Source organism: Gossypium hirsutum, chromosome A13, assembly GCF_007990345.1.
Source record: "Gossypium hirsutum isolate 1008001.06 chromosome A13, Gossypium_hirsutum_v2.1, whole genome shotgun sequence".
In the NCBI taxonomy this organism is placed as follows: Eukaryota; Viridiplantae; Streptophyta; class Magnoliopsida; order Malvales; family Malvaceae; genus Gossypium; species Gossypium hirsutum.
Window position 1 is genome coordinate 68331454 of NC_053436.1, and position 11997 is coordinate 68343450.

Below are 11997 nucleotides of genomic sequence, written 5' to 3' on the forward strand. Positions count from 1 at the left end.
ATTTTAAAAAGTAAAAAAATTAAAAAAAAAATCTAATTTTGGTGTAGGCCCTGCCCTCCCTAACTGGTATATAATATATATATTGCCTTTAATTTTAAGTATTTGGAAATGCCTTCGTAAATTGGTAGAAAAATAGTGTGATAAATCGACATGCCAACTAGAATTTTAATAGTTCTATGGATGTGTGTATAGGTGAAGGGTTTATATCTAGCATTTTAGTGCGTCCATTGGAGTGTAGGTTAGACACATTCCGATATCCGGCTATATGGTTTCACCGTTATGTTATGCCAATATCCTAGGAAAATGGTTTAATTAGAATTATGTGTTTATAATGAGATAAGGATTGGTGTACGAATTATAGTCTATATTAGTCAGTATCATGGTGGACGTACTGCTTTCTATGTCACTCTATTTCAATGTATCATTTTGAATTTATTATTATTGCTGGAAAACATTTGATATATATATATAATATTTATAAATATCAAATAATGAAAAACCTCAAATATAAAATACTTGAGAAAATAAAATTTAATTTTGTTTGAAATGTTAAAAGAAAAATTTTTAAAAAGTTAATATATGCATTCAAATATCACCCTATGTAATATGTAAATTTTAAGACACCCAATAAAAAAAACTTATCAATTATATAAATTATTTTTTAATAAGATTCACAAATGCAATTTATTGCTAAACAAACTCAAAAAAACAAGCAAAAAAATTATTTCATAAATTAAACAATAAGATCATCCCATACATAAAATAATTCATAATTCAACAAATTCTAAATAAATAATAAAAAAATATTTTTTTTATTTTTTTTATAATGACCGGTACTCCTAATTTCAACCAGTATGGGCAAAATTAACCTGTACGCATTGATAAGATCAGTATCAATCAGAATTTGCACCAGAACAGAACTTAAAATTGTTCCAATTTATTACCGGTACAGAGCGTTCCAGCCCATATGAGTGGTACCAGAACGGTACCGAGTACCATGGTTTATACCCTAACCATATGAAAATCAACTCCTTCAATAAATGTTATAATTAGATTCAGATCAGTCGGAAATGACTATTGTCGGTCCGGGTTAGGGCTGCTTCATATATATATATACAAAATATGTACAGGTTGTCGGAAAGTTACTGGACAGGATCTACGACTGCTTGAGCCTGTTGTGGATCAAGTAGTTTTCTTCAGCAATATTGAAGTAGATGAACGTTCTAATTCGGCTGCCGACCAAAATGGGCCATATCTTGATTACGTGGAATGCCTAACCCATGCGGTGAAGCTGGACGAATATAGGGGTTAACAGTTGCTACTTGAGGTCTATAGGAGTTAATAACCGGCCCATCAGTCCGAGCACGCTTATTGCTTAGCTCTTGCGGTTGAGCCCCCGGTGTGGAAGCAAAGATCCCACCGTGAAGCTGCCCTAGTGGTTGAGTCCCCGCTGTGGAAGCATAGATCCCACCGTGAAATTGGCCAAGTGGTTGAGTCCCCGGAGTGAAAGCATGAATCCCACCCTGAAACCATCGTTGAGCTGCAAGAACAGGACTCGGTTGATTCCAGGGCCCAGAAGGGATAACTATTGGCTGAACTGCAGGGGCAGGGGCTGGTGCAGAAAATGTCATGTTCATCTTTTGCATTTCTAACTCAGCGATGTACTTCCCAATGACCTCAACTGGCATACACGATTCAAGCTTACAATCTTTAATGCATTCAATTACGGATTTCAAAGCAGCAATCTGTTCATCTGTAGCCTTTTGCTGCCAAAGACAATCATATCCAACTGTTTGTATCATTTATTGTAAAAATATAATGTAAATTAAACTTTACTATCAAGGATATATTAACACCTCAATGAATTGTAAGACATTACCCACACTTCAGGCGAATTCTTCCCAATCTTGCAGCAATGACAAGCCACTCTGTTTACATCCTGCAAGAATAAGGTTAAGAGCTGTTTTGGTTGGCACTTATCCTTGCAATCAAACGCACAAACAAATCTAACAGCTTCGATATACTGCTTCCTTTCTATTAGACTTTGAATGAATCCTGTTACATAAAAAAATGAAATTGTAGTCTTCATCAATCTGTCAAATTTCAATATACAGATTACGAAAACATTTTAGTCTCTAGGTTTTCTATTTGATTTCTACTTTTTTATATTGAAGAAAAAAGTTTAAGAATGAACTAAGATCGAGAAAACTAGAAAGAACATAAGCACGAAATGTATAGAAGATGCCTACATGAACATACAGAAGAAAATGATAATGTTCATGTACGGTTACACAATCAAAAAAGAAAATGAATACACAAACTAAGCATTCAGTAAATTTTACCAGGAATCATATCTGTAAAACCAAGGACCTGGCATACATTTCGAGCCTGCTGGTGTTGAGCAGTAGTGCCAAGAAGTTTGAAGATTTCATCTCTATTAAAAGAGGACACTAATCCAAAAGCAGCAATAAACTGCAAAAAACCCAATATTTCCATAGAATTGTCTGCATTCAGTTTCATCCTTGCTTTCCACTCGCTTGCCAACTTCAATGCGTCTGCTTTCACCTTAGGTTGTACATGCGGTGAGACTTGCAAAAGTTGCTCCAACATAAGGAGAGAAATCTTCAGAACACTTTCTTCGAATCCTGTCCCACCCCTCTTCTTATGTTGAGAAGATATCCATAGCATTAGATCTAGAACAAACTTGGCTGGATCGGGTGACATTTGAAGAGCACTCAGAACTTCATTCTTTCTCAAATCTGGCTCATCTAAATGCTTATTGAGGATCCCCTGCAAATCCATTCCATCCATTGTAGCACCAACCACAAGATCAGCAGACAAAGCTTCACTTGCTCTGCAAATGATAAAATTTTCTGGATTTTCCGTTTTTATTTGATTAGGGATGATGGAGTTCACTAAGCACATGCAATAGAGAAGAAAAAGAGAGAGTTTAGTAAGAAAAGCAAAGTCTTAATTCTGCATTGCAATTACTAAAACATTCATAGCAGTGATGAGTTATTTCCATACGAGCATTACATATTTATATCAAGAAACTTTCTAAGAGCCAATGGCGGTGAATTATATCTCCAAGGTATATACAAGTTTTACTTTAGTATACTGCAACATCACGGACAACAAATGAGATTTCCTCACTTTATAACTAGAACAGCTAGAATAAAAAATGTCCTTCACAGGGTTGTTAAAATAGCGGATGGTTGCCCTAATATAGCAAAACATAATCATGTCACCTACAAGCCACCAAGCTTTCAAAATCTTCATATTGGCCATAGGGTGTAACTTCAACCATGGTTTTGAAATAGTAAACACAGTGAAATAAAGAGACTGAAAGTAAAGAACAATGAGCATGTCTTATGGTGCTCCACAACCACATAAAAAGAACAAAACACATCCTGTTTTGAATATGTACAGATACCTGAAACATATATGCAAGTCTGACTAACATAGCTATCAGTGAATTGATACATAAAAATAGAGAATCCACCTGATTCTGTGTTAGCTATTCCAACAGCCCGCGAGAAAAAAGAACTAGGATTCTTGCTGCTCGCTTGAGAGTGAAGGCCATTAGATTGTTTCTTCTCTTTCAATTCGAGTTCTTTACTTCTCTGTTCAACAGCCTTTTGGACGGAATCGAATCGGTTTTCCCTCAGTTCAAACTCCTTGACACGACCTTCAAATTGCCTCTTTTCTGTTTCCAGTTTTTCCAGGCCTTCCTCTAATGATCTTTTAAGCAAATCAAGATGCTTCTCCTTCATGTTAGCCTCCTGTAGTCGTTCACCGCATGCCTTTTCGACTAAATCCAGTTGCTTTTCTTTTGACTCAAGCGTGCCAGAGAGTTCCTCTTGAGATTTTTGTATTGCTTCAAGCTGCAGTTGTTTTGATTCAATTTCCTTGGTGCACTCCAAGATTGAGTTTTTAATTGAGGTAAGCTCTTCCTCCTTTGCTTCGAGCTGCTTGGAGCATCCTTCAATCCATATTTGAACCAAGCTGAGTTGTTTCTCTTTCAAATGGAGTTCTTGACTGAGTTCTTCCGTGGACATTTGTATAGCATTGAACTCTTGGTTTTTCAATTCGATATCCTTGGAACATAGTTTCACCCTTGCTTCAACTGATTTGAGCTCCTCCTTTGTTGATTCAAGTTGTTTTTCTCTCCTTAGAATCAATGTTTGGAGTGAACCAAGTTCATCATCTCTTGAATGAAGCTCTTGCAAGCGATGCCTAATTTTTTCATTGATCGACCCCAATTTCTTCTCCTTATAATCGAGTTTAGCAGCATGAACACAGATAGATTTGTCAAGTGCTTCATATTTTTCCCTTTTGGCTTCAAGTTCTTCCTCATAATCCTGAATCAAGGACTTGATTGAATCTAGCTTTTTCTCATTCTCATTAAGCTCTTTGCGCTGGTCCTCAACCATTTCTTGGCTTTGAACAAGTTCAGTCCGTTTCATATCGAGTTGATTAGAGCATTCCTTTATCGAGTTTTGCAAACATTCCAACTCCTCTTTCAACGCATCAGTTCCATTACTGGATTTTCGAATTTGTTCCTCAACCAAAATCAATTGTTTCTCCTTCCCTTCTAGCTTCTCACAACATTCACTTATCAACTTTTGCACAGAACACAATTGCTTGTTCTTCAAACTAAGCTCCTTAGAACAATCCTCAACCCATTTTCTAACCAAATCCAACTCCTGGTTTTTTGATTTAAACTCCGATGAACACTCTTCCAGCAATTTCCGCTTCCGATCAATTTCCTCTTCTTTAAACGTAAGCTCAACATTGCATTCGTCAACCTTTTTACTCAACAAACTTAATTCAATTTCTTTCAAACCAATCTCTTCTTGTCTTTCCCTCGATACTCTCATAGTAGTTTCAAGCTCTTTTTCTCGCAACTCGAAAACAGCAACCCTTTCCTCAATTTTCTGTTGAATCGAATCAAAATGACTCTCCAATTCTTTCCATTGTAAAGTAAACAACAGAACTGAAGACGCTAGACCTTTGGCTTGCTCAAGTGACTTACGAAGGTTCTCGCTCTTTAACTCACCAAGTCTCAACTCTGTCTTAAGATCCTCCATTGAAGGAAACCCCTCCCCCCCAAACAGAAACTTTTCCACTGTTAAAAAGTATATAAAACCAACAATTGCAAAACCCGGCTGCCAAAAAAAAAGGAGCAAGTTTTGAGCTCTTTTTTTTTTCAAAAAAAATAGTCTGTTATTTTAAATGCTTTAAGAGAAACTCAAATGCAAAACCCAGGTTCAGAAACCAAAAAGTTCAGGCCATATTCAAAAAAAACGTAAAGCAAAGCAAAACAGAGATATAAAGGACAATGCGAAAGAAAAAAGAAATAAAAAAAAAAAGGAAAAGCAGAAAGTGACGAACCTAGTTAAGGTTTTTGGCACAGTTTAAAAGAAACAAAGAAACCCTAAGGTGGGAAGAAAGGGAGAGATTTTTTTGTATGTAAATTTTGATGGTACTGTGGTGAGAAGATTTTGTTAACGACCAGAATTATTTCTGCGTAAGGAGTCTTTTCCTTTTCTGCCTAGACTAGCCCTTTTGGTAAAATATTCCATTATTAGTTCATGTAATTTTATCAAATTTGATATTTAATCCCTATACTTTAAAATTATAATTGAATCCTTCTACTTTTTCATCTTTAAAGGTTTAATCCAATTTTAATTTAATACATTTATTTTTTATTAACATGTCATATAAGAACAACTTAATTAATATGCCAAACTTGACAAAATTGTACAATAAATACTAACGATTTTAATTATTAGACTTTAATTCATAAAAATAAAATTTAAGAGGATTTAATTTTCAAGTTTTCAAATATAGAAACAAAATCTAAAATTTTTTCAAAATATAAAATATTTTAACTAATAAATTTAAAAAAGTTGAACCAATCCGGATCTAACTCCATTCATATTTAGTGCATGTTTAGTATTGTTTAAAAAAAAACCCTCTTAACCCCAAAAGCACTTTTAGAAGAAAAATTGTGTTAAACAAGTTGTTTTTTTGCTTAAATTTTTTACTTTTCAAAAGCATTTTAAAAAGCATTTCTGAGAAGAAAAAGTTAAAATTTTTAGTTTTTTCTCTCCCAAATATACTTTTAGTGTTTAATTACTTTTTTTATCCTTCCAATAACATAGTACTTTCTTTTTTTTTCCCAGTGCTTAATTACAAATGTATTAAAATTATTAATTAAAAATAAAAAATATTTTTTTAAATACTAATTATAAATATTTAATTATAAATATTTAATGGTTATATTTAAATATTTAAAATATAGTTTATATATTCTAATTAAATTTTATAAATATTTAAAATTTATATTTCATATAATAAAATATTAACAAGTTATAGTAAAAAAAATTTTATTCTCACTAAAATATAATAATATTAACTAATTTAAACATTATTTAAATGTATATTTGTTACTTGATAATAATATGTCTAAAATGAATATTTTATTTCTCAAAAATACTTTTTGACAACAATGCTAAACACTCAAATTTTTAACCAAAATTTTCAAAAATACTTCTCAAAAGCACTTTCTTACGGCACTTTTCGAAAGCATTGCTAAAATAACCCTTAGTACCACATAGCCTTCTATTCATATTTTCATAAAAGAAATCTATAAAACATAGACAAATAACACACAATAAGCTTTATAGCTTAGTAAGTTCGTAAGTGAATATATCAATTCATCAAATAAATGCAATTTAGCTATTTTCACATTACCAAATCAAAATCACATTAACCACGAACCTTTATCATGTCTCAAAACATGATCAAATACCATCTCATTGAACTTGTTCAATGTAATACTTGAATAGGTTTTGTACGTACCTATACCACCTCGTACTAACCTCTTTCTCAACTACGTCATTCTCTACCCATTGAACCATTTTAAATAGAAGTCGAATACTCAAGATCTCAATTGATAAGTACCTATACCATGGCTCGTAGCCAAATCAAGGTAACTTATCCCGGAGTACCTACACCATGGCCCGTAGCCAAATTAAGGTAACTCCTCACTGAAATACCTATACCATGGCCCGTAGTCAAATCAAAGGATCACTCTCACCCGGAGTGCCGATATCATTGCCCGAAGCCAACACAATAGCCTAATGACATGTCATTAGCATCCTAATTATTCCTAAGGTTTAACCGAGAAGTTTCGCTTGTCTATTTCATTGTCGAACACATCCATATAGTTGTATTCACAATTCAAACATTATCTGTAGTCTCACAATCACATTTTATGCAATACCAAAGCATATAACATACATTTATAACAAAATTATCACATACAAACTTACCTCGTACTCGGAATTGACAAATTGGATCAATTACTCAATAACTTTTGGTTTCCCACGATCTAAATCTGAATTCTTTCTTTCTTGATTTATATGTATTCAAAATTAGTCCATTTAGTCAACTACTCATTCAATTTAATCTTTAAACACATATTTGAGTATTTTTACATTTTAGCCCTAAACTTTCACATTTCTTACAATTTAGTCCCTATTTCATAATTACACAAAATTCACACAATTCAATCCAAATACACACTAGTCGAATTCCATAGCAGTCCAAAAATTTCCTTTATTTCACATTTAAACCCCTCAATTTGCACATTATAAAAATTAATTCTTATTTGACATTTTTATCAAAAATCACTTTATAGAACATTAAAATCTATCAACAATTATTCATTTTCCATCATTAACATTCAAAAACATCAAGCTATCATCAATGGAAACTTAAAAATTCATCAACCAATTCAAAAATTAGGGTACGGGCTGGCTAGTATATGAAGCAACGATTTCAAAAACATAAAAATCATAAAAAACTGAGCAAAGAACATACTTTAATCAAGGAATATGCTAGCCGAATATCAAAGCCCTAAAATGGCTTCTTTTTTATTTTTAAATTTCGGTTGATAGCAAGAAAGATAAACACAAATTATATTTTTTTTATTTTATTATACTTAATACATATTTTACCATTTTACCCTTGATGAAACCATTATATAATCACTTAATATATGCCTATTTATGTCCATTCCCACTATTCATGGTCTAATATCATTATAAGGACCTTTGATTTAATAATTCATTGCAATTAAACACCTTTAACATATAGAATGCCACTTTTACATATTATGCAATTTAGTCATTTTTCTCAAATTGAGTTATTAAACGATAAAATTAGCTCACAAAATTTTCACACATATATAATCACATGCTATAAACATCAAAAATAATATTAAAATAATTTTCTAACCTCAGATTTGTGGTTCTGAAACTACTGTTCTGATTTAGCTAAAATTAGGTTGTTACAAAAACTCAATTCGATTCGAACTCGAAATTCGAAAAAAAAATTGAGTTAACTCGAATAACTCGATTAAATAGAATAACTCGATTCATTTAACTCAAAATTCAATTTTTTTTCAATTTTTTAAAGTCGAATTGAGTTTTGCTCACCCCTAAATGTGCCTCATTAAAACCTTTATTAGGAAAAACCCTGTGGGATAAAAACCTAATGAAGGAAAAAGAGTACAAAATCTCCTATTACAAGTTACCTCGTTAAAAAGCTTTATCAAGAAAACCCAATGGGACAAAACCTTGGTTACAGGAAAAGAGTATAACGTGTCTTAGACTCCCCCTAATGGTAACATAACATTATATATTTGAGTCGACGCATTCCAATCTTGTTTCGTAGTCTTTTAAATGTTGACGTTGGCAATGCCTTGGTAAAAAGATATGCTAAATTATCAGTAGAACGAATTTGTTGTACTTCTATATCACCTTTCTTCTCAAGATCATGAGTGAAGAATAATTTTGGTGAAATATGTTTCGTTCTGTCACCTTTGATATAACCACCCTTTAATTGAGCCATATATGCTGCATTATCTTCGTATAAGATAGTTAGCATATTTTCCTGTAAAGGAAAATTACATATCTTCTGGATATGTTGGGTTAATAACCTTAGCCAAACACACTTTCGGCTTGCCTCATACATTGCAATTATTTCAACATGATTTAAAGAGGCAGCAAGTAATGTTTTCTTTGTCGAACGCCATGATATAGTCGTACCTCCACATGTAAAAAAAATATCCCGTTTAAGATCAACCTTTATGTGGATCCGAAAAATATCCAGCATCAACATAACTAACTAATAGGGATTTTGAATCATTTGAATAAAATAACCCCAAATCAATGGTCCCTCTGAGATATCTAAATACATGTTTAATTCCATTCCAATGTCTACGTGTTGGAGAAGAACTAAATCTTGCTAACAAGTTTACAACAAAAGCTATATCAGGTCTTGTGTTATTTGCAAGATACATCAATGCTCCTATGGCACTTAGTTATGGTACTTCAGGACCAAGAAACTCTTCATCATTCTCGCAAGGACGAAATTGATCTTTATTCACATCTAACGATCATACAACCATCGGGGTACTCAATGGATGTGCTTTATCCATATAAAATTTCTTTAAGATCTTTTTTGTATAAGTTGACTGATGGATATGAATTCTATCTTTTAAATGCTCCATCTGCAGGCCAAGACAAAACTTTATTTTTCCAAGATCTTTCATTTCAAATTCTTTATTTAAATAATTTACTGCATTTTGAAGCTCTTCAGGAGTTCCAATAATATTTAAATCATCAACATAAATAGCAATTATCACAAAGTTTGATTCAGACCTTTTTATAAAAACACATGGGCAGATTGGATCGTTTTTATAACCTTCCTTTAACAAATATTCACTAAGATGATTGTACCACATACGTCCAGATTGTTTTAATCCATACAAACTTTTCTTTAATCTAATTGAGCAATTTTCCCGGAAAACTCTATAGCCTTCAGGGATTTTAAATCCTTTTGGGATTTTCATATAAATTTCATTATCAAGTCTACCATACAAATAAGCTGTGACAACATCCATTAGACATATGTCAAGTTTTTCACGTACTGCTAGACTAATAAGGTATCTAAACGTGATTGCATCCACCACAGGAGAATATGTCTCTTCATAATCAATCCGGGCCTTTGTGAAAATCCTTGTGCTACAAGTCGTGCTTTATATGTTACGACTTCATTTTTCTCATTTCCTTTTCGCACAAATATCCATTTATATCCTACCGGCTTTACATATTTAGATGTTTGGACTATAGGTCCAAAAACCTCACATTTAGAAAGTGAATTTAATTCTGCTTGAATTGTGTCTTTCCATTTTGGCCAATCTTTTCTATTTCTACATTTCTCAATAGATTTAGGCTCAGGATCCTCATTTTCTTTTGCTATTTCAATAGCAACATTATAAGCAAACTCAATAATTTTCTCATTTATAGTCTCAATATGATATCCATTAAGACGAATATCTTTAAAACTCAATAAATTTCTTTGAGACTTAGTAGAATATAAAGCATCATCAATGACAATTTTTGTACCTTTAGGTAATAATATAATAGCTCTTCTAGAGCCTTCAATAAGTTTTGAACTACTTGATATTGTATTAACATGAGCATTACTCATTGTCAAATGAGAAAAATATTTTTTATCTTTGAATATTGTATGTGTTGTAGCACTATCTGCAAGACACACATCTCCATTGATTTTGGGTCCATCGAAATTTTGTTGAATATTCACATTTGTATATAGTTTAGCGGGAGTTTATGGGCAAATTATATAAAGTCGAAATGACGTGAACTTCACTATGAACTTGTAGAAGCTCGTGCAGATAACATGTTATAGAAAATTAATAAAACAATAAATAAAAGTGGATGAAAATACGGGAGAATTTTTCATTGTCTTATTTTCACTTGCAAGGTGCTATTTATAAGCTCCTTTACATTTAATTAATAAATGCATTACATCTAATGAAATAAATTTTCTTAATTATTCTATTTAATGATCTCCTAATTATAAATGAAATAAAATTTTTTATTTTATTAAGATTATAGAGATCCATTTAATTTACAACAAAAACTTCAAATTTAAACAAACGTTGAATTTATAAAAAATGTTAATGTTGTTGAGGTCAGCATTATGGTGGGAAATTCAGTGGCAGCTAATGAAGACCGTAAATGAAAAGACTTAAATGATGAGTGTGATTTTGAAAGATGCTCAACCTTCAGCGCACATAATTTGTATTAAACCCGCAACTTCTCAACAATAGTATCTGAAATATTCCTCATGAATATATATAATTTCTGAGCAGCTACTTGGTCTAATGGAGAGGGGTGGAGCTGCTTTTAAGGTAAGTAAACACCAGAAAATAAAGTGACCGGTTTGAAATACAATTTGTTACATTCCATCACTTTTAAAAGAATTAAAGTACAATGAAAACAGAAAAAGAAAGAATGAGTGAATGATAATACAGTTGAAAATCATACATGTTTGATTGTTGAGGATTTAACGGAGATATTGTTTTGCCCTTTTATTATTAGTATAAATAGAATCCCTACAGGAGCAACATTAATCGAACCTTAAAAGATAATGTCTATTACACAATTACACCAATTTAATTATTTATTTTTCTCCGTTAGTGCTAACAGATTTGTCTTACAATAGATTATATTTCTTACAAAAAAACCTTTTGTAAAAACATTAAATACCTCAAAACTAAGATTTTTCAAAACATCAATTTTTACAATATTTATTTTTTAAAATTTTTCATTTTAAATTATGTCATTTAATAGATAAATTAACAATTTTAGTAACAAAAGGATCTAATTGATATAGCCTCAATGGTTTGGGGATGTAATTAGAATTATTTAAAATTTAAAGATGAATTTAGAATGATGTTTGATGTAATTAACTCAATATATTAATTGATTACAAATATAAAAATTTAAGTAAAAAATTATTTAATTAATTATTTTAAAACCCCAACAAATACAAGGCATAATTATAATTAAGTTACAAGTACAATACTATTAAAATAAAAATAAAAATACAAATACA

The 11997-nt window shown here is 31.6% G+C and overlaps 1 protein-coding gene across 3 annotated transcripts; it reads right to left on the reverse strand.

Moving 5' to 3' along the window:
- Positions 1-917: 917 nt before the first annotated feature.
- Positions 918-5556, reverse strand: LOC107895009 (FRIGIDA-like protein 5). 3 transcript variants are annotated; one of them, XM_041085061.1, is made up of 5 exons: positions 5395-5556; positions 3503-5168; positions 2343-2915; positions 1880-2055; positions 918-1766 (listed from the first exon to the last, which is right to left on the reverse strand). In XM_041085061.1, exons 2-5 carry the CDS (start codon positions 5088-5090, stop codon positions 1224-1226), a joined length of 2880 nt encoding a protein of 959 aa, XP_040940995.1. In that variant the 5' UTR covers positions 5091-5168; positions 5395-5556; the 3' UTR covers positions 918-1223. The 3 variants fall into 3 exon arrangements, with proteins under 3 accessions (XP_040940995.1, XP_040940996.1, XP_040940997.1); XM_041085062.1 differs by having other exon boundaries at positions 2343-2873; positions 5395-5543; XM_041085063.1 differs by having other exon boundaries at positions 1857-2055; positions 5395-5543.
- Positions 5557-11997: the final 6441 nt, after the last annotated feature.

What these genes read in the sequence shown, in the direction of transcription:
- LOC107895009 (XM_041085061.1), bottom strand. Translation starts at nt 5,090, where the DNA reads ATGGAGGATCTTAAGACAGAGTTGAGACTTGGTGAGTTAAAGAGCGAG. An exon ending in AATAGCTAACACAGAATCAG is followed by an intron (nt 2,916 to 3,502) that starts GTGGATTCTCTA and finishes GCATGTGCTTAG; the next exon opens with TGAACTCCATCATCCCTAAT. An exon ending in TTTTACAGATATGATTCCTG is followed by an intron (nt 2,056 to 2,342) that starts GTAAAATTTACT and finishes TTTATGTAACAG; the next exon opens with GATTCATTCAAAGTCTAATA.